The sequence below is a fragment of the Bombina bombina genome, chromosome 8, assembly GCF_027579735.1.
Source record: "Bombina bombina isolate aBomBom1 chromosome 8, aBomBom1.pri, whole genome shotgun sequence".
Taxonomy (NCBI): domain Eukaryota; kingdom Metazoa; phylum Chordata; class Amphibia; order Anura; family Bombinatoridae; genus Bombina; species Bombina bombina.
The window spans coordinates 27,984,657-28,004,456 of record NC_069506.1 but is presented as its reverse complement, the minus strand read 5'-3'; the positions used below and the strand labels follow the sequence as shown (position 1 = coordinate 28,004,456).

The 19,800-nt window shown below is 42.2% G+C and overlaps 1 protein-coding gene across 1 annotated transcript in view; it reads right to left on the bottom strand.

The window, feature by feature from the left end:
* Positions 1-722: 722 nt before the first annotated feature.
* Positions 723-19,800, bottom strand: part of EIF4G3 (eukaryotic translation initiation factor 4 gamma 3) — a 477,611-nt gene continuing 458,533 nt past the window's right edge. The window contains 3 exon segments of the mRNA XM_053690236.1: positions 723-2,588; positions 12,674-12,820; positions 12,918-12,999. Of these exon segments, the coding sequence (XP_053546211.1) occupies positions 2,407-2,588; positions 12,674-12,820; positions 12,918-12,999 (411 nt within the window). The 3' untranslated portion in view covers positions 723-2,406.

Genomic DNA, 19,800 nt, shown 5'->3' with positions numbered 1-19,800 from the left:
TTAAAGCCACCACAGCCCTGCTGAAGAGACTAACGTGGAGTACAGCTAGACCCAAATTGTGATGGAAGGCCATAGTAATCTTGCCCAGACTTCAAAATAAAAAAATCTTGATAGAAGAATCTTAATCAGGACACCTCATTACTTCACCTTTTCCTTGTACTAGAGGCAAAGAGAATGACTGGGAGTTGTGGCAAGGGAAGTGATACTTAACAGCTTTGCTGTGGTGCTCTTTGCCTCCTCCTGCTGGCCAGGAGTGATATTTCCATATACCTATATTACCTATATGTATTCAATGCTATTCCAACTAGTGTCTGTAGACCATGTAGGTAATAATAACAAACAGGGACACTTAAATGCTGGAATGTACTGGCAATGATGCTTGGGGTTGAGAATCATATTTTGGTTACATATGGCAGTAGTTGGGATGAGAATGTGACTTGTTAAATCAAGACCAATTATTGGGATTATTACTGCCAAGGAAAACACACAGTGAATAATTGTATGTGTTTGTGGGATCTATCGGTTACACCTTTGTCTTCCTCTCAAATTCCATAATGAGATATATAAAAAAATTATGCCCTAGTGTGTTATTATAGAATATGAATTTGTGCACAGTGGTTTATAACTGAATTATTAGTGTCCAGGGGCTGGAAAAACTATTTGTTGAAACATTAATCATGCCGAAATGAAACTAAAAGGGGTGTACAGGACACACAAGCAGATATGGTGAGGACCAAATAATGGTTATTTTATTAGCCCTTTCCATAGGAATACAGGCTAAACTAAAAAGAAATACAAGTTAAAATAAAAGCATTTGCAATCTCATAGGCTAAAATTTACTGTTATCATTTGCAGCTGGTCTTCATCTCCAGCTCCCTTCCTTCCTTCTTGGAAGCCCTCTCTACTTCTCCTGCCTGGGACAGCCTACATAATTTTATTTTGCACATCACAGTAGTAACAATGAAGTCACAAGGTAAACTGTACTATAAAACCTTATGCAGACATTTGTCCACCCGCATTATTTATACCATATAGGTAAACCTCTTCAATTAGTTCTACGCCTAATTCAACACCATTGGCATTGCCTTCTGAGTCTTATGTATGGTTGCTTTAATTTTAACTTGTTTTATTTTTCTGCAGAAACCAAGTCAGAAGGTAAGAGAGTAGATCAGATGTTAAATACTGAACGACCGTTAACCCTTATATTATAACTATGCTCCTTAACCCATAGTGGCACTGAAATGGTGAATTAAAAATGCAAAAAATTACTATGGAAGTCTTGAAGCTGTGGCTTGGAAACACAGGGATGCAGGATAAATTACCCCTATCAGTAATCCTGCAAGTTCTCCAACTGGTAGTATAGATAATCTATTCATATAACTCCAGGTGCAGACAATCGCCAAAAAATTCCAAGAACAGTGTTTTAGTTTCATGCCACTGTGCTCAATTACTGCACCCACTTAGGCACATATAGGCTGCTGCATTTCACACTACTAACATGTTTTTGAATGCCATACTTGATTGTTATGAATGACTTCTGTAGTAGTTGATAGTGAAGCACTACACATTTTTGCCTTTTTTTGGGGGGGACACACATAAAAAAAGCAGCTGCATATGAGAACACATCTTTAGTTCATTTCAAAAGCTTCATGTTGCTCCTCCATACTCCAAGGTGCTATTTATTGCAGAGAACAATCTCAAGCATAAATCAATTTACTGACCATAAGACCCTTTGTTTAAACAGAACATACCTTTATCTGCTTTTTTTGTATAAAACATAAGCTACATTGCGAAGGAGGATGATTTCCTGGCTTCCTCCATAATTTTGAGCATAAGATTTTTTTTTAAACGAATTCCGCAAATTAAACGAAAGGAGAAAAATATAAATGAAAAATTGGCATATACAGTCCATAAAGTAATAAATTAGTTTCATTTATCTTCTGAAATGATCTTTGCTTTTTAAGGGCAAGTCTTTAATTGTTTTCGGCTTTAAAAAAAAAAAAAAAAAAATTAAGGGGGGGGGGATTTAAAATAGAAAACATTTAGTTATATAAATAGCATGTGGGAATGTAGTCCCATCCCACAACTGTATTAGAGGTCACAGTTTCACAATTTATCTTGAGGCGCTTTATTTATTTCCACGATTACCTCTGTCAAACTATTTTTTGGGTAACCATTTTCTTCACCCCATTTGGACACAGTTTATTTCTTCCTTTTTTTCTTGTTTACCACCCCACATTTATTTTATTGTGTTTATCTGCTTTCTTGTACCCTGATTAGGGGAAAAAAAAAAAAAAAAAAAAAAAGTGTTTATAAAGATGCTGAGACTGTTCTTTGCAGTGCATCTTTTCTTTGAGCGGGAAGAGACTGCACAAGGGTCTGTGTAATGTAATTTGATTAAAGTTTCTAGTTATCCTCCGACTCCTCTTCGGCCTCTCGTAGCCACGTGAAGAAGGCTGTGACTGACTTTAGTGCTACGCCCTTCCCGTTTTGTTCCGCGGGATCTTTACTGTTCTCCCACTTGTAAAAGGCATCCTCAGAAATAACCTCTTCATCATAGAGGCAATCAAAAAACATGCGTAACAAATCTGCAGAGAAAAAGTAAAAAATTAAGGCGCATCAAAAATTGTAATTAAGCAACATTACTTCCAAAACAGAAGTAGTAATATTTATTTATAGTGTTCCAAACTCTTAGCAGAACAGCATGAAGTTTAAATATGGCAGTACATGAGTTCAGTATACTGTAAAATTGTTTATCCCTTAATGCGCTTCCAATGACTTCTTGTACCAGCAGCAGTATACAATGTATGAGAAATTGCTCATTTAGGTTTTATTTTGTATATGAAATAGCGGTTTTTGTTCTTTAACACCACAACCCATCAAAATGGGTTAAACTTGCAGTGAAATCAGATCTAATTTTTTTCGTTTTTATTATTTATTAACCAGGTAACAATCACAATGTGGAGAGGTACAATACTGCATTTAACTTTAAATTACACAAAAGCATATAAAAAAAACAGGTTTGATTTTTCATTTTACAAAAAAAAAGTGACCAGAGAATATTCAAAATCATCCAACATTGATATCCATGGTTGTGTTAAACCAACGGTAATCCCCCCTTTTCCCAAACCTATATACCACCTACTTTGTGGACGAAGAGAATATATTTCAAGTGATAAAACAAAACTAGTGTAAGAAATGAAACATTGTTATTTTAAAGGGGTAGTAAACCCAATATTTTTCTTTCGTGATTCAGATAGAGCAGAAATTTTAAGCAACTTTCTAATTTACTCCTATTATCAATTTTTCTTCTTTCTCTTGGTATCTTTATTTGAAAAGAAGGAATGTAAGCTTAAGAGCTGGCCCACTTTTGGCTGAGAACCTGGGTTGCACTTGCTTACTGATTTGCCAAATGTAGCCACCAATCACAAGCGCTAGCCAGGGTGCTGAAACCAAAAATGGGCTGGCTCCTAAGCTTATATTCCTATTTTTTTTCAAATAAAGAAAGCAAGAGAACAAAGAAAAATGAATAGGAGTAAATTAGAAAGTTGCTTAAAATTGCATGCTCTATCCGAATCATGAAAAAACAAATTATGCTTACCTGATAATTTAATTTCCATCTGTGGGGAGGAGAGTCCACTGCTTCATTCATTACTTGTGGGAATTAAGAACCTGGCCACCAGGAGGCAGCAAAGCGAGCCCATCAAAAGGCTTAAATACCTCCCCACTCCCCCCAGTCATTCTTCCAAGGAAACAAGGAAAAGTAGGAGAAATATCAGGGTATAAATGGTGCCAGAAGATAAAATTAAATTTAGGTCTGCCCACCGGAGAAACGGGCGGGAGCAGTGGACTCTCCACCCACAGATGGGAATGAAATTATCATGTAAGCATAATTTATGTTTTCCATCTTAATGGGAGGAGAGTCCACTGCTTCATTCATTACTTGTGGGAACAAATACCAAAGCTCTAGAGGACACTGAATGGGGAAAAAAAAAAACGGGAGGTAAAAGGAGGCAGACCCTAAACTGAGGGCACCACAGCCTGCAGAACCTTTCTCCTAAAAACTGCTTCCGCCGAAGCAAAAACATCAAATTTGTAAACTTTTGCAAAAGTATGTAAGGAGGACCAAGTAGCCGCCTTACAAATCTGCTCCACAGAGGCCTCATCCTTAAAGGCCAAAGAGGAGGCCACAGCCTTATTTGAGTGAGCCGTAATCCTCTGAGGAGGCTTATGTCCCGCTGTCTCGTAGGCCAAACGGATAACGCTCCCCAACCAACAAGACAGAGAAGTGGAAGAGGCCCTCTGCCCCCTACATTTCCCTGAATACACAACAAATAAGGACGAAGTTTCTCTGAATTCCTTTGTGGCCTGAAGATAAAACTTCAAGACTCGAACTACATCCAAGTTATGAAGTAACCTTTCCTTAGACAAAGAAGAGTTAGGACACAAGGAAGGAACTACTATCTCCTGGTTGATGTTACGATCTGACACCACCTTGGGAAGAAACCCCAACCCACTGCAAAGCACAGCCTTAGCAGCGTGAAAAAACAGGTAAGGGGGCTCACATTGCAAGGCCGCTAACTAAGACTCTGCAAGCCGAAGCAATAGCCAGTAGAAATAGAACCTTCCAGGGAAGAATCTTAATGTCAAGCGCATGCATAGGCTCAAACGGAGCCCTCTGCAAAACCTTAAGAACCAAATTTAAACTCCAAAGAGGAGCAGAAGTTCTAAATACTGGTCTGATTCTAGACAAAGCCTTAACAAAGGACTGAATATCAGGAAGCTCCGCTAGCTTCTTGTGTAACAGGACTGATAAAGCCGAAATCTGTCCCTTTAAGGAACTGGCAGCAAGACCCTTATCCAAACCATTTTGGAAAAAGGCCAGAATCCTGGATACCCTAACCTTGTGTCAGGGATATCTACGTTCCTCACACCAGGATAAATAGTTTCTCCACACCTTATGATAGATGCGACGAGTGACAGGTTTCCTGGCCTGAATTATTATTATTATTATCGGTTATTTGTAGAGCGCCAACAGATTCCGCAGCGCTAATGAGAGTATCAATCACTCTTTCCGAGAACCCTATCTTGGCCAAATCTAGGCGTTCAATCTCCACGCAGTCAGCCTCAGAGAATCGAGATTTTGGTGAAGAAAGGGACCCTGAACCAGCAGATCTCTGAGACAGGGTAACCTCCATGGAGGAGACGACATTCCCACCAGGTCTGCAAACCACGTCCTCTGTAGCGACAATGGAGCAATCAGAATGGACGAAGCTCACTCCTGTTTGATGCGTGCCACTACTCGAGGGAGAAGTGACAATGGGGGAAATATGTAAATCAGGTAGAACTCCAAAGGTACTGCTAAGGCATCTATCAGCTCTGCCTAGGGATCCCTGGATCATGACCCGTATCTGGGAAGCTTGAAGTTGAGTTTGGACGCCATAAGATCTATCTCCGGCGTCCCCCATCTGTTGCAGATCTCCGCAAAAAACCTCAAGATGGAGAGCCCATTCCCCGGATGAAACGACTGTCTGCTGAAGAAATCCACTTCCCAGTTGTCCACACCCGGAATGTGGATTGCTGAGAGTGAGCAGTTGTGGGATTCTGCCTATTCCAGAATCCGAGTCACCTCCCTCATAGCCAGGGAGCTTCTCGTACCCCCCTGATGGTTTATGTACGCCACCATGGTAACGTTGTCCGACTGGAATCTGATGAAACGGGACAACCCCAAGAGGGGCCAAGCCCTCAGAGCGAGGAATATTGCTCGCAGTTCCATGATATTTATCGGAAGGATCGACTCCTCTCAAGTCCACCTGCCCTGGGTCATTCTGGCACCCCAAACAGCTCGACATCCTGATAGACTCGCATCCGTGGTCACAATCTCCCAGGATGGTCTCAAAAAGGATGTCCCCTGGGACAGCTGTCCCGGGCGGACCAACCAAGAGAGGGATTGTCCAGAGAGATCTGTTGGGAAAGATCTGAGTGATCACCGTTCCATTGTCTCAACATGCATAACTGCAAAGGTCTTAAATGGAACGACATCTATGCTGGAAACCATGAGTCTGACCACCTCCATACACCTAGCCACAGATGGCCTTGAGGAGGTCTGAAGGGCAAGACAGCTGGACGCGATCTTGGAACATCTCTGATCTGTCAAGAATATTTTTTTAACTATGAAATCTATGATTGTGCCCAGGAACTCCACCATGTTGCTGGGAACCAGAGAACTCTTTCCCTCGTTTATCTTCCATCCGTGGGATCGAAGGAGAAGAAGCATCCTCAAGTGGTCCTGTAGGACGGAGCCTGAACCAGGATATCGTCCAGATAAGGAGCTACCGCAATATCTCTGGCTCTTGCTACCGCGAGCAGCGCCCCCAGAACCTTTGTAAAGACTCTTGGGGCAGTCGCCAGACCGAACGGCAGGGCCACAAACTGGAAGTGTTAGTCCAGAAAAGCGAATCATAGGAACCTAAAGTGGTCCTTGTGGATTGGCACGTGAAGGTAAGTCGTCTTGAACTAGGGGCAGAATCGATCTGATCGTCTCCATTTTGAACGACGGAACTGACAGAATCCTGTTTAGGCACTTTAGGTCCAGAATCGGGCGGAACGTGCCCTCCTCCATTGGGACTACGAAAAGGTTTGAATAGTATCCAAGCCCCCTTTCTGCTAGAGGTACTGGAACTAATACTCAGAGAGGAGAGATCCCTCACGCACCCTAGAAAGGCGTCTCTCTTCTCTGGCCTTGAGGATAGGTTTGACAGTTGGAATCTGCTCCTGGGTGTATGAGTCTTTAACCCTATCTTGTAGCCCTGGGTGATAACCTCCAGAACCCAATGATCCTGTACATCTCGCATTCAAGCCTCTGCGAACAGAGATAGTCTGCCCCTACGCGATCCAGAGATGGATCGGGGGCTGCCCCTTTATGCCGATTTTGTCTCAACGGGATTCTCTCTCTGCTTGGATTTGTTCCAGGATTGAGCTGGCTTCCAAGATCCCTTGGACTGCTCGGCTTCGCAGAAGGCTGCTGGCGTTCAAATGAAAAGGGACGAAAATTAGAGCCCTTAGGCTTATTCTTCTTATCCTGCGGAAGGAAAACACCCTTGCCTCCCGTGACCAAGGATATGATAGAGAGTCCAGCCCTGAACCAAAAAGAACTTTCCCCTGAAAAGGAAGGGATAGTAATCTAGACTTGGAAGTCATGTCCGCAGACCACTACTTTAACCACAGAGCCCTGCGGGCTAGAACCGAGAAACCTGATGTCTTGGCATTCAGTCGAATAACCTGCATATTAGCATCACAGATAAAATAATTAGCTACCCTTAAGGCCTTAATCTTTTCCTGTATTTCCTCGAGGGGAGTCTATACCTTGATCATAGCTGACAGTGCGTCACACAAGTAGGTAGCCGATCGCAGCTGCCGGTTGAAAAAAAAAACCCTGTGAGTTGAAACATCTTCCTCAACATGGATTATAATTTCTTATCCATGGGCTCCTTAAACGATGAGCTATCCTCGAGGGGAATAGTCGTCCGCTTCACCTTAGGAATGGCCCCCCATAGTTCAAGCTGAGAGTCCGGGACGGGAAACAGTTTTTTAAAAGAAGTAGAGGGAGAAAAGGACAAGTTTCTCCTACTCATTCTTAATAATAGTAGCCATCTTCATGGGAACTGGGAAGGTCTGAGGTACCACCCTGTCCTCGTAAACCCTATCTACCCTGTCCTCGTAAACCCTATCTATCTTAGGGATTGAAGGTTCTTCTGGAAGTTTCGGCTCTGGAACCTCCAACCTAGCAAGCACTTCTTTCAGTAAAAAGCACAAATGCTTTATCTTAAATTTAAAATCTGGCTCCTCCGCTGCTGGAGGTCTAGAAGACGCGGATTCCTTCCTAGAGAGAGCGCCCTCCGAAGAGTCGGAGGCGTCCTCATCAGCGGATAATCTATCAGAGACATCCAGTGGAGTAGATGACCCCTGGGACGGGAGGCTATGTCTTTACCTTCGCAGGGTATGGAAAGGCATGGAAGGCAGCAGAAACAGTTTGTAGTTGGGCATCGAAATCTGGCTGCCAAGAGGCCAAAGATCGGAGATTAATGTAGGGAACGCACCTCGCGGGACGGGGAACCCTCAGAAGTGGACGGCTCAGTTGTGCTAAATATCTTATTCTTTTTAGATATCGCAAACTTATCAAAGCATGTGGAACAAAGCTGAGCAGGCGGAACAACCTGCACCTCCTCCCAATAAACACAGGTATTAGATTTAATTAAAGAGGTGGTATCCTCTAATATATCAGAGTCCTCCATAGCTTGCGCCTTTAATACGGACTAGGTAGAATAAATGGCACCTTTATACACCAATGGCCGGGGCACTCACCACCTCCTATGACCCACACCACAGAGAAACCGTTACGTCTCCCGCAATTGCTGATCAGGAAAGAGAAAGGACACACCCGGTCACATAGAGTGCCATGCAGGACGGCCCCTGAACTGTAGAGAAAATGCGCCAAAAAAAGTCAGCACTGATCTACACCTGACTGTTCACACATTGCTAGAGCCTCATCTCACACAAAGATATTATGCATAAATTCCCCCCTGTTCAATAATCCCCTTTCCAGGGATATTAACCCTTCATTCTTTACAGATAAAAGGAGAAACACTGTGACCCTCTCTTCTTGCGTTATCATATGTGTATAAATGAAACGATCTTACCAGAATCTATGCCGTGGAACAGGAATACGGCCCTTCAAGTGTGACAGGTTAGTAGCAACACTCTTAACATTGACTTGAGTGCATAAAGCAGGCAGCGAAACTCGTCAACGCTGATTGCTTAAGGAGCTGTTAATCTGAGTCGGGATGGTTTCACAGAAAGTCTCTCCCTGCATTTCCGGACTCTAACTTTCACCCATGCTCTCACTGAGAGGCTGACAGGACTACTTAAAAACTCCAGTCCCATTCCGAAGAGTACTACCCTCCATAAAAGACTACTCAGAATCTTACGACACTTCTCTGCCAACCTCCTGTGACTAAAGGCAAAGAATGACTGGGGGATGAGGGGAGTGGGGGAGGTATTTAAGCCTTTGGCTGGGGTGTCTTTGCCTCCTCCTGGTGGCAAGGTTCTTAATTCCCACAAGTAATGAATGAAGCAGTGGACTCTCCTTCCATTAAGATGGAAAATGTTTTTGGGTTTACTGTCCCTTTAAGTATAATGGTGCTCTTCTAATTGTAAAAACTTAGCACATATATCCTTCCATAAAGCAGCAGATGGTATTCTCTGTTGATTTACACCTAAGTCAACGTCCATTTCACAGCATCTTTTCTGGGACGTAGAAAGCAATTTAAGGCGTTTGATAAACAACAAAATACAAGATTTAACCAGAATATTCTTATTAAAAAGTATTGATGATCCCCTCACCACCGCCTCCCAGAAAGAAAACTTCCGCCAATTATATGACATGTTCCCTATCCCTGTTTGGCAGCACCAGCATTCTGTTTTATATGATATAAATATATTTCTGGATGACTGGGTTAAGTAGCAACAGTCTAATATTTTGTAATTCATGTCCAGTAGTTTTATTAGACACTGCAGATCTCCTTATTTTATCACTTTCTGTACACACAAAACCTTCTTTATCTTCTATATCTTCTTTATCTTATCTCCTTAAATGGGCGAATTCGCCAGTTTATGGGCACACAATAAATTAGCACTCCACTTGTAATCTAGCCCTAAATGTAAAAAAAAAAAGAAAAAGAAAAAAATATTGCAAAGTTCTCTCTTAATTGAGAATAAAGATATGTAAAAATATTTGTTGCTTATTCGAAAGGCTAGTGCCACTCAGGGTGCAGTCTCTTTTAGCTTACTATGCCTTTCACAGATATTAGTGCGATCCTCCCAAAACAACAGTTGAACTCCCAAATACCAGACTATTCTCCTCTGAAAAATAACATGATTCATTGCTTAGAGCAGTGTTTCCCAACTGCGGACCTCAAGTACCCTCAAAAGTCCTGGTGTTCATTATAGCTGAACTACAGCACATGTGAAATAATCAGCTGATGGATGAGAGCAAGTTGGTTACTGATCAGCTGATTACTTCACCTGTGCACTGGTTCAGCTATAATGAAAACCAGGCCTGTTGTGGGTACTTGAGGACCGTGGTTGGGAAACACTGGCTTAAAGAGATGCAACTGCACCTGCGAGAGGCTGAAATTTATGTCTGAGGTTTGTTGCCATAGGTTTTGGTTAATAGTTAAGACCGGAAACCAAGTAGTGTGAAAGTCTCATGGTTAACAGGGTTTAGGACAAATCTGAAGACAACAAAGCCAAAACTGGTGATCCAAAGGAAGGTGAAAATGCTTGAAGAAATATATGGATGTGAACTGAAGAGCAAGGAGAAACTGAGAAAAGACAAATTAGGTGCTTAGAGCTTTGGGAATCTATGCCTCCTCCTAGTGGCCAGGAGTTGAATCCCAGGAGTAATGGCTTGTGGAATCTCATCACCTTATGAAAGAAAAGATAAATTAGGGTGGAAATTATAGGATTTAAGAAATTTAAAAAAAACAAAAAAAAAAAAACTGGAGAAAGTCATTTGCCAATGAAGTAGAGTGAAATCACTATGAGTTCAAGAACAACGATAAGAGCCACCTCTCTGGGGAATAATATACTTTGCACGTGGCAATCGCCCCAGACTATACATCATATGTGAGAATCAACTACCTATGTTATTGAAGGCAGTGAGACTGTGCCTTGTTGCGCCATAAACCAAGAAAGGGGAAATACTTTGCCATTGAACGCTGGAGAATGGATTTGTAAAGGGCACATAGTAACAATTGGGAACATGGAATGGCCTCTCTTGCTACCATGAGTCCTATAACCAAAATGCAAAGGAGGAGAGAAGGCCCTTTCTTGTCTGCCATTTTAAGCATGCCATTTGGGTCTGCAGATGAACAGGAGTGATACTGTAATATGGAAGTAGTCCACAGGTAGAGTATCCTCCAGTGAGGACAGAAGCACAGCATAGTAGTTGTGTGAGCCAAAGCCAGTCTGGAGATGGAAGAATGTTAACCAGCTGGTGGACGCCATTTTGAGGTGGGGAAGGAGGAGAGTGTTTCATCCAGTGGGAGAAGACCTTGCTGCAGTGCTGTGGAAAGAGATTACCCACATCCTGCAGTGTATAGATCACCATGGACTAAATGAGAACAAATCATAATTACGTCCCTATGAAATCTCCTTGTGAAAGAAAGGGAATGAGGGCCTTGTATTTATTTAAGACCCATTGGTGGGCATTACAGAAGGTGGAATATTGGCAAATACCACTTGGGGCAAAGCTAAATATCATGGATAGCTTGGACTTACATTAAGTTTTAGAGCAGTGCTTGAGTTTTGCTTTACATTTCTTAGGTTTACCACTATACTGAAGTAGGCTACAGATAAAATGAGAAGGCCAATACAATAAAAAGGAAAAGTATGTGTAGCACCGAAAACCCCCCATCTATGAGAGCTATCAGTTAAAATAAAAATATATTATTTAAATGTAATTTTAGCTGAAAAGTACATGCCTCAGAGAGCTTGCAGAGTTGCCGTATGGAAGGTAAACTAGCAATCAGTTTCGTTCAGGACAACTGGATTTGTGAGAAGCTCCTGCATGGAAGCTTATCACTGTACACAAGACCAGGAGTACACAGGATGCGAGTAAAAAGGGGACAGTAAACTCCTGATGCATTGTGGGAAAACTTTTAAGAAACGACTGCAGTGCAGAAATATGGCTTGACTCGTAATTACCAGCTCCTGACTCTCTCTAGTAGTTTCATGTAGGCAGTGAAGAGAAAACGATGTTCTGCAAGCGTTCTTGAGATCCAGACATACAGAACAAAGAGCATATTTATTGCAGATCCTAACCATAATGTAAAGGCACGTGAAAGTATTCTGTGCATTGGTCTCGCTGAAGAGCAACAGAGCGAGGGATACCCTGCACAGAAGGGGAGAGGTTTACTAAAGGGTGCTGTCGGAGGCATTATGTGGCATTGTAATTCCGTTGCAGTTCACATGAATGAAATGAGTGATGGATGTAAATAATGCAGTGTAAAGGGAAAGAAAAAACATTACATATGAAATAAAATATCAAATGTGTTTAAAGGGACACAAACCCCCCCCCCCCAAAAAAAAATCTTTCATAATTCAGAGAGATTTAAAATTTAGAAAACCTATTCATTTATATTATTCTCTTGATATCCTTTGCTGAAAAGCAGGTAGGAAGGTATAGGAGCGTGCACGTAACTGGGGCAATATATTGCAGCAGCTTTACAAATATATACGTTTGTAAGAACAGTAGGAGGCATAAAGTGTTTCCGGTCATGTAGTGCTCCAGAAATGTGCACGTTACCTATCTAGTTATCTCTTTAGCAAAGAATACCATGTAAAAGCAAATTAAAAAAACTTTTTTTTTTTTATTGTATTCTCTGTCTTAACCACAAAAGACAAAAGTTGGGTTTCATGTTCCCTTTAAGTCCTAAAAGTAATATTAGCCATCAAACTGATAGAGCGTGAAAATGGAAGAATTTAAAAAGCCAATTTACAAAGACTAAGGAATTTAACTCCATCTCAAAAGGGTTTATAAACTTTCTATGGACACAAATACAAAATCATTTCCATCACCCCTGCTCATATGACCATGCCAAGACATACTTACTGGGAGGTTGATCAAGTTTTACTATCAATGCTTGTAGTGCATAAAGTGCTTGTAGTTCCCTCTCTGTGTCTGAGTCCAGGTACTTAAATAAGACCGGAACTCTCTGCTTTAGAAAGGTTGTGTCCACACGGCAGGAAGAACAATCCCCTGAGGAAAGAGAGGAAAGGGGAGATTTGTGGGGACATTTAAACATTTTTAAACTTAATCTGAAACAAAACAATGTGGGCCAGAGAGGATGTCTCACCTATAATTGCCGCTTTGCACACTGCTGTCATTAAAGCTCTAAGGAATGTAGGCGAACTCATGTGGAATTCATCTAAATTAGCCTAAAAATATGAAAAAAAATATATAACCTTACCTAAATGCACTTAAATTATTTCCCTAATAGCTAAAAAACATAAATGATGCTTACTCCAGATAATTTCCTTTCCATCTGTACAGGGAGAGTCCACAGCTGCATTCATTACTTGTGGGAATACTGAACCTGGCCACCAGGAAGAGGCAAAGACACCCCAGCCAAAGGCTTAACCCCTTAACGACCAACGACGTATGGGGTACGTCCTGCAAAATAATGCAGTTAACGACCAAGGACCTACCCCATACGTCGGTCTTTGCAATAACTGTTTTTAGCCATCCAATACAGAGAGACATACTCTGTGGCCCTCTCTGCATCGGCCATCGATGGCCGTTATCGCTGGTGGGTGGGAGCTCATCCAGGGAGGTGGGTGGGCGGTCATCAGTGGAGGAGGGATTGTGTGCGGGTGCGCACGTGCGTGCACGCGAGATCCCTACAAACAGCATCAATATGCTGTAGATCTGAGGGTGGGAGAGAGGACTGGAGAGGGTGGGATTTGAAAATTAAGGGATCTGGGAGAGGGTGGGGGGTTGGATGTTGAGGGGGGGGGGCAGCTACACTACAGAAATAAAGCAATACTTTAATAAAATAAAATAAAAATACCTCAATATGGCGCACAATAAGGCAGAGGGGGGGGGGTTTAAAGAGCTGTTTGGGGGGTATCAGGGAGGTTGGGGGCTAAGGGGGGTCCTACACAGCAGAAGATTTTTTTTTTTTTTTTAAAAACCCAGACCCCTCAAAAAAACTTTTATTTTAGTACTGGCAGACTTTCTGCCAGTACTTAAGATGGCGGGACAATTGTGGGGTGGGGGAGGGAAGAGAGCTGTTTGGGAGGGATCAGGGGGTGGGATGTGTCAGGTGGGAGGCTGATCTCTACACTAAAGCTAAAATTAACCATGCAAGCTCCCTACAAGCTACCTAATTAACCCCTTCACTGCTAGACATAATATACGTGTGGTGCGCAGCGGCATTTAGCAGCCTTCTAACTACCAAAAAGCAACGCCAAAGCCATATATGTCTGCTATTTCTGAACAAAGGGGATCCCAGAGAAGCATTTACAACAATTTGTGCCATAATTGCACAAGCTGTTTGTAAATAATTTCAATGAGAAACCTAAAATTGTGAAACATTTTAAGTTTTTTTTAATTTGATCGCATTTGGCTGCTGTAGCCTCTCTGTCCTATGGCGGCCTGCACTTCAGTCACACTCCCAGACCTGGAGACAAACAAGGAGGAGGAGTAGGAATTCTCCTGTCTCCACACAGTACCTTTCACTGCATTCCTTCACCCCCCTCTCTTTCCTTCTCATCTTTTGAAGTTCACGCTATCCGCCTCTTCTCCCCTATAGCTCTTCGTGTTGCAGTTATCTATCGGCCCCCTGGTCCAGCATCACAATTTCTGGACCACTTTGAAGCCTGGCTTCCACATTTTCTCTTCTAATGTCCCTTCTCTCATCTTAGGGGACTTCAACATACCCCTTGATAAGCCTAACACGCCTGCTGCCTCTAAACTTCTATCCCTTACCACCTCTTTAGGCCTGTCCCAGTGGACAACATCTCCAACACACTGTGAAGGCAACTCCATAGACCTGGTCTTCACAAATCTCTGTGCTGTTTCCAACTCCCTTAACTTCCGCTTTCCTCTCTCTGACCACCATCTATTAACTTTCTCTCTCAATCTACCTGCTACATCTTTGCAAGCCCCCAAAAAACTGCTACCTCACAGGAATTTAAATGACTTGGATCTCACAGACTTTTCCATTCAACTGAGTCCTCTGCTCTCTGACATTTCATCCCTCTCTTGTCCAAACCTTGTGACTCTACAGTATAATTCGGCACTAAAATCAACACTTGACAAAACTGCACCCTCCACTCTTCGACGTACATCAATCACTCGACGGCAACCGTGGCACACTAAACAGACCAGATATCTTCAGCGATGCTCACGGGCCGCTGAACGGCAGTGGAGGAAATCACGCACCTTTGCTGATTTCCAACATTATAAATTCACCCTTAAGTCCTACTGTCATGAATTGGATCTGCTCATTGCCGTGTCGCCGCGGCTCACAGATCCCCTCTCTATCACGTCACGTTGCCTAGCAACGTGACGCGGTATCTGGCTCTCCTCCTGACGTCAGAGTCTCCCTGCCTTCAAATCTCGGCGGGAGATCTGAATTGGCGCCCGTTTGTTTTCTCTTTTCTATCTCCCGGACCGGACCTGTAAGTGAGTAATTCTTTTGTCTCCTTGCCTGAATCCTTGCCTGAATATTCTCTGCCAGTTTGCCTAAACCTGCTAATAAGGATTTTATGTTTGTTTACTACCTGCATACAAGGACATTTGCTTTATCTAAACCTGCTAAAGGGAATATCTGTTTGTTTGATAATCATCATAAAGGGACATTTGCTTTATTCAAATCTAATAAGAGGAAGATATTACTGTTTGTTCATTAACCTGCTTAAAGGAACATTTGCTTTATTCAAACCTGATAAAAGGAATCTCTGTTTGTTTGCTAACCTGCTTAAAGGGACATTTACTTTATCCAAACCTGCAAAAAGGAACCTCAGTTTGTTTACTAAACCTGCTTAAAGGGACATTTGCTTTATCCAAACCTGCTAAAAGGAATCTTTGTTTACTTACTAATCTGCTTAAAGGGACATTTGCTTTATCCAAACCTGCTAAAAGGAATCTTTGTTTATTTACTAACCTGCTTAAAGGGACATTTACTTTATCCAAACCTGCCAAAAGGAATCTCAGTTTGTTTACTAAACCTGCTTAAAGGGACACTTGCTTATCCAAACCTGCTAAAAGGAATCCTTGTTTATTTACTAACCTGCTTAAAGGGACATTTGCTTTATTACTTGCTAAAGGAATTTCTCTTAGTTTATTTATCTTCTTAAAAGGACATTTGCTTTCTTCAATCCTGAGTGGGTCACGTCCAGGATATTTCTCAGTGTGCTAGCGTGTGTTTTTTACTTTTCACGCTAGCAGTTGGGTTGAATCCTGAGCTGGTCCTTTACGGCTGACATTACAAACGGGCCATAAAAATGGACCCCACTGAATTATCCATGGCCGTGACCCACCAGGGACAGTTATTGGGATCTCATGCTACCCACTTACAATCCTTGGACGCAAAGTTGGATCAGATAACTATTTTACTTCAGAATATGGCTGCTCCTATACCTCCTAATCCTATTCCTTTGGATCCCTCTCCCCCTACGAATCCTACCAATCAGACACAAGCTCAGCTCAGTCCCAGGATACCTCTTCCGGACAAATATGATGGGAATCCTGAGGATTGTAGGGGTTTTTTGAATCAGTGTCGCCTTCATTTTCGGAATAGTCCAGTTCTCTTTGCAACTCCCTCCTCTAGAATCACTTTCCTTATATCCTTAATGAAAGGTAGAGCCTTAGCCTGGGTATCACCTTTGCTTGAAAAGAATGATCCAATACTCCAGGATGTGGATACATTTCTCTCTGTCTTTTCAAATGTCTTCGATAAGCCAGGGAGGTCTGCCGCTGCTGAAGCTTCTCTTCTAGACTTACGACAAGGTGGTCAACCTGTATCCCAATATGCTATTGAATTTCGCACTCTAGCTTCTGAGACTACCTGGAATCAGGGAGCTCTTAGAGCAGCTTTTCGCAAAGGACTTTCTGAACGTCTCAAAGATGAGTTGGTCTATCGTGAAATCCCAGAATCTCTAGAGGCTCTGATAAATCTTTGTATTTGTCTCGATTCCAGATACCGCGAACGCCAACAAGAAAGAGAGAGAAATCAGAAAGCTTCTAATCGTCCTTTTCGTCTGGTACCTCGTATCTCTAACCCTTTAACTCCCGCTTCTCCACCTTCCGATCAGACTGAACCAATGGAAATTGGCACCATTAGATTAACTGAAACTGAACGTCTGAGGAGACGATCTCTTGGACTGTGTTTATACTGTGGCCTTAAAGGACATTTATTAAAAGATTGTCCTACCAGACCGGTAAAAGCCAGGGCTTAACTTCTGTCCAGGGAACTAAGTTAAGCCAAATAGGATCTCATTCCCTCAATAATAAACTTTTTGTCCCGGTTACTCTTCAAATTGGAGGAGACAGGATTCATACTCAAGCTCTTATTGACTCTGGTGCTGGAGGAGTCTTCATCGATTCCACATTTGTAACTACTCACTCTATTCCATTAAGCAAAAAGGAATATTCTATTCCAGTCTCCACTGTTAGTGGAGATCCTTTGGGTCCCGGACTTATCCAGTTTGCTACTAGACCCATTCTCTTTTCTGTTGGAATTCTTCATTCAGAGACAATATGTTTTGATGTAATCTCGACTCCTCAATTTCCCATAATATTGGGTCTTCCCTGGCTCCAGTTACATAATCCTGTATTCTCCTGGACTCAAGGCGAACTCATTTCCTGGGGATATACTTGTCAAAATAGGTGTCTTCAGATTCCCACGAAAGTGCCTCTCACCATTGCTCTCACTATTGACACCTCTGGGTCGTTACCCACACCTTATCAAGATTACGTTGATGTTTTTTCCAAGAAAGAAGCAGAACGTCTTCCCCCACATCGTACTTTTGATTGCCCCATTGATCTACTTCCTGGGGCAACCTACCCTCGTGGCAAGACGTATCCGCTCTCAAGGCCAGAGAATGTTGCCTTAGAGGAATATATCCAAGATAGTTTGGCTAGAGGTTTTATTCGACCTTCCTCTTCTCCTCTTAGGGCTGGTTTCTTTTTTGTGGGAAAGAAGGATGGAGGACTGCGACCTTGTATTGATTATCGGGGTTTGAATCAAATCACAGTCAAGAATAGTTACCCTCTGCCTCTTATTCCTGAACTGTTCACTTATCTTCAAGGAGCTACAATATTTACCAAACTGGACCTTCGTGGTGCTTATAACCTTATTCGCATGCGCAAAGGAGACGAATGGAAGACAGCCTTTAACACTCGATTTGGGCATTATGAATATCTGGTTATGCCTTTTGGGCTGTGTAATGCCCCTGCTGTTTTTCAACACTTCGTCAATGAGATCTTTCGGGATTTTTTGAACTCCTTCGTCATTATCTACCTTGACGATATTTTAATTTTTTCTCACAATTATCAAGATCATGTACACCATGTCAGGAAGGTTTTGCAACGGTTACGAGACAATCATCTGTTCGCCAAATTGGAGAAATGTTCATTTCATCAAAAATCCATACCCTTCTTGGGTTATGTAATATCTGAATCTGGATTTGAAATGGATCCGAATAAACTTTCTTCCATTTTGGATTGGCCTAGACCTGATTCTCTTAAGGCTCTACAACGGTTTCTTGGCTTCGCCAATTATTACAGGAAATTTATCAAAGGATTTGCTACTATTACTTCTCCTCTCACGTCACTCACTAGAAAGGGGCAAGATTGTAAAAAGTGGTCCCCAGAGGCTATTAAGGCCTTTGAGTCTCTCAAAAAGGCCTTTTCTTCTGCACCCATACTCCGTCACCCAAATCCGGATTTTCAATTTATCCTAGAAGTGGATGCTTCTTCTGTTGCTGCTGGGGCTGTTCTTTCCCAACGAATACCTGACACGGGTAAGATTCATCCTGTAGGTTTCTTTTCCAAGAAATTTACTTCTTCTGAATTAAATTATGACGTTGGCAATAAGGAATTATTAGCCATCAAGATGGCTCTGGACGAATGGAGGCATTGGTTGGAGGGTACTACCTTTCCATTTTCCATACTCACGGATCATAAAAATCTTCTTTATCTCCAAACTGCCAAACGATTGAATTCCAGACAAGCTCGTTGGTCTTTATTCTTTTCACGTTTTAATTACAATCTTTCCTATATACCTGGTTCTAAGAATATAAAAGCGGATGCCTTATCCAGGCAGTTTCAATCTACCTCTACTCCAGAATCTGGTACCATACTTCATCCACAAGAAGTCATAGCTCAATTATCAACCTCTTGTTTACAGGAGTTACAGTCTGCTCAAAAGGATCTTCCTTCTTCCTTTAAATCTCCTGACGGTTTATTATTTGTTCCTGAACATCTCCGTCCAAAGATTCTCCATTGGGCTCATGATAGTCCTCTCTCTGGACATCCTGGCGTCAGTAACACGACTCGGAATCTTAAACAGTATGTCTGGTGGCCTACTCTCTCTCAAGATGTTAAAGATTACGTCTCAGTTTGCACTCAATGTGCTACAAATAAAGCTCCTCGTCAACTCCCTTCTGGTTTACTTCAACCTTTACCCATTCCTCACCAGCCTTGGACCCATCTATCTATGGATTTTATTACAGACCTTCCTCTTTCTGCCGGAAACAACACTATTTTAGTGGTGGTTGACAGGTTTACGAAGTCTGCCCATTTCATTCCTTTGCCTGGTCTTCCATCTGCCAAGGGACTTTCTGAGCTTTTCCTTTTGCATATCGTGAGATTACATGGTTTTCCTTTGGACATCGTTTCCGATAGAGGGGTACAATTTGTTTCTCGGTTCTGGAAATGGCTCTGCAAACATTTTGGCACTACAATCTCTTTATCAACCTCTCATCATCCACAGTCTAATGGTCAAACCGAGAGAGTAAACCAATGTCTGGAGACTTACCTTAGACATTATGTGGACCATCATCATTCTAATTGGACTCGTTATCTTCCTTTAGCGGAGTTGGCCCATAATGCTCGTTACAATTCATCTCTTCAATCTTCTCCCTTTTTTGCAGCTTATGGATTTCAACCCAGAACATTTCCTCTGTATACTTCCTCTTCTGAAAATCCTGCTTCTGATCAAACTGCTCGGA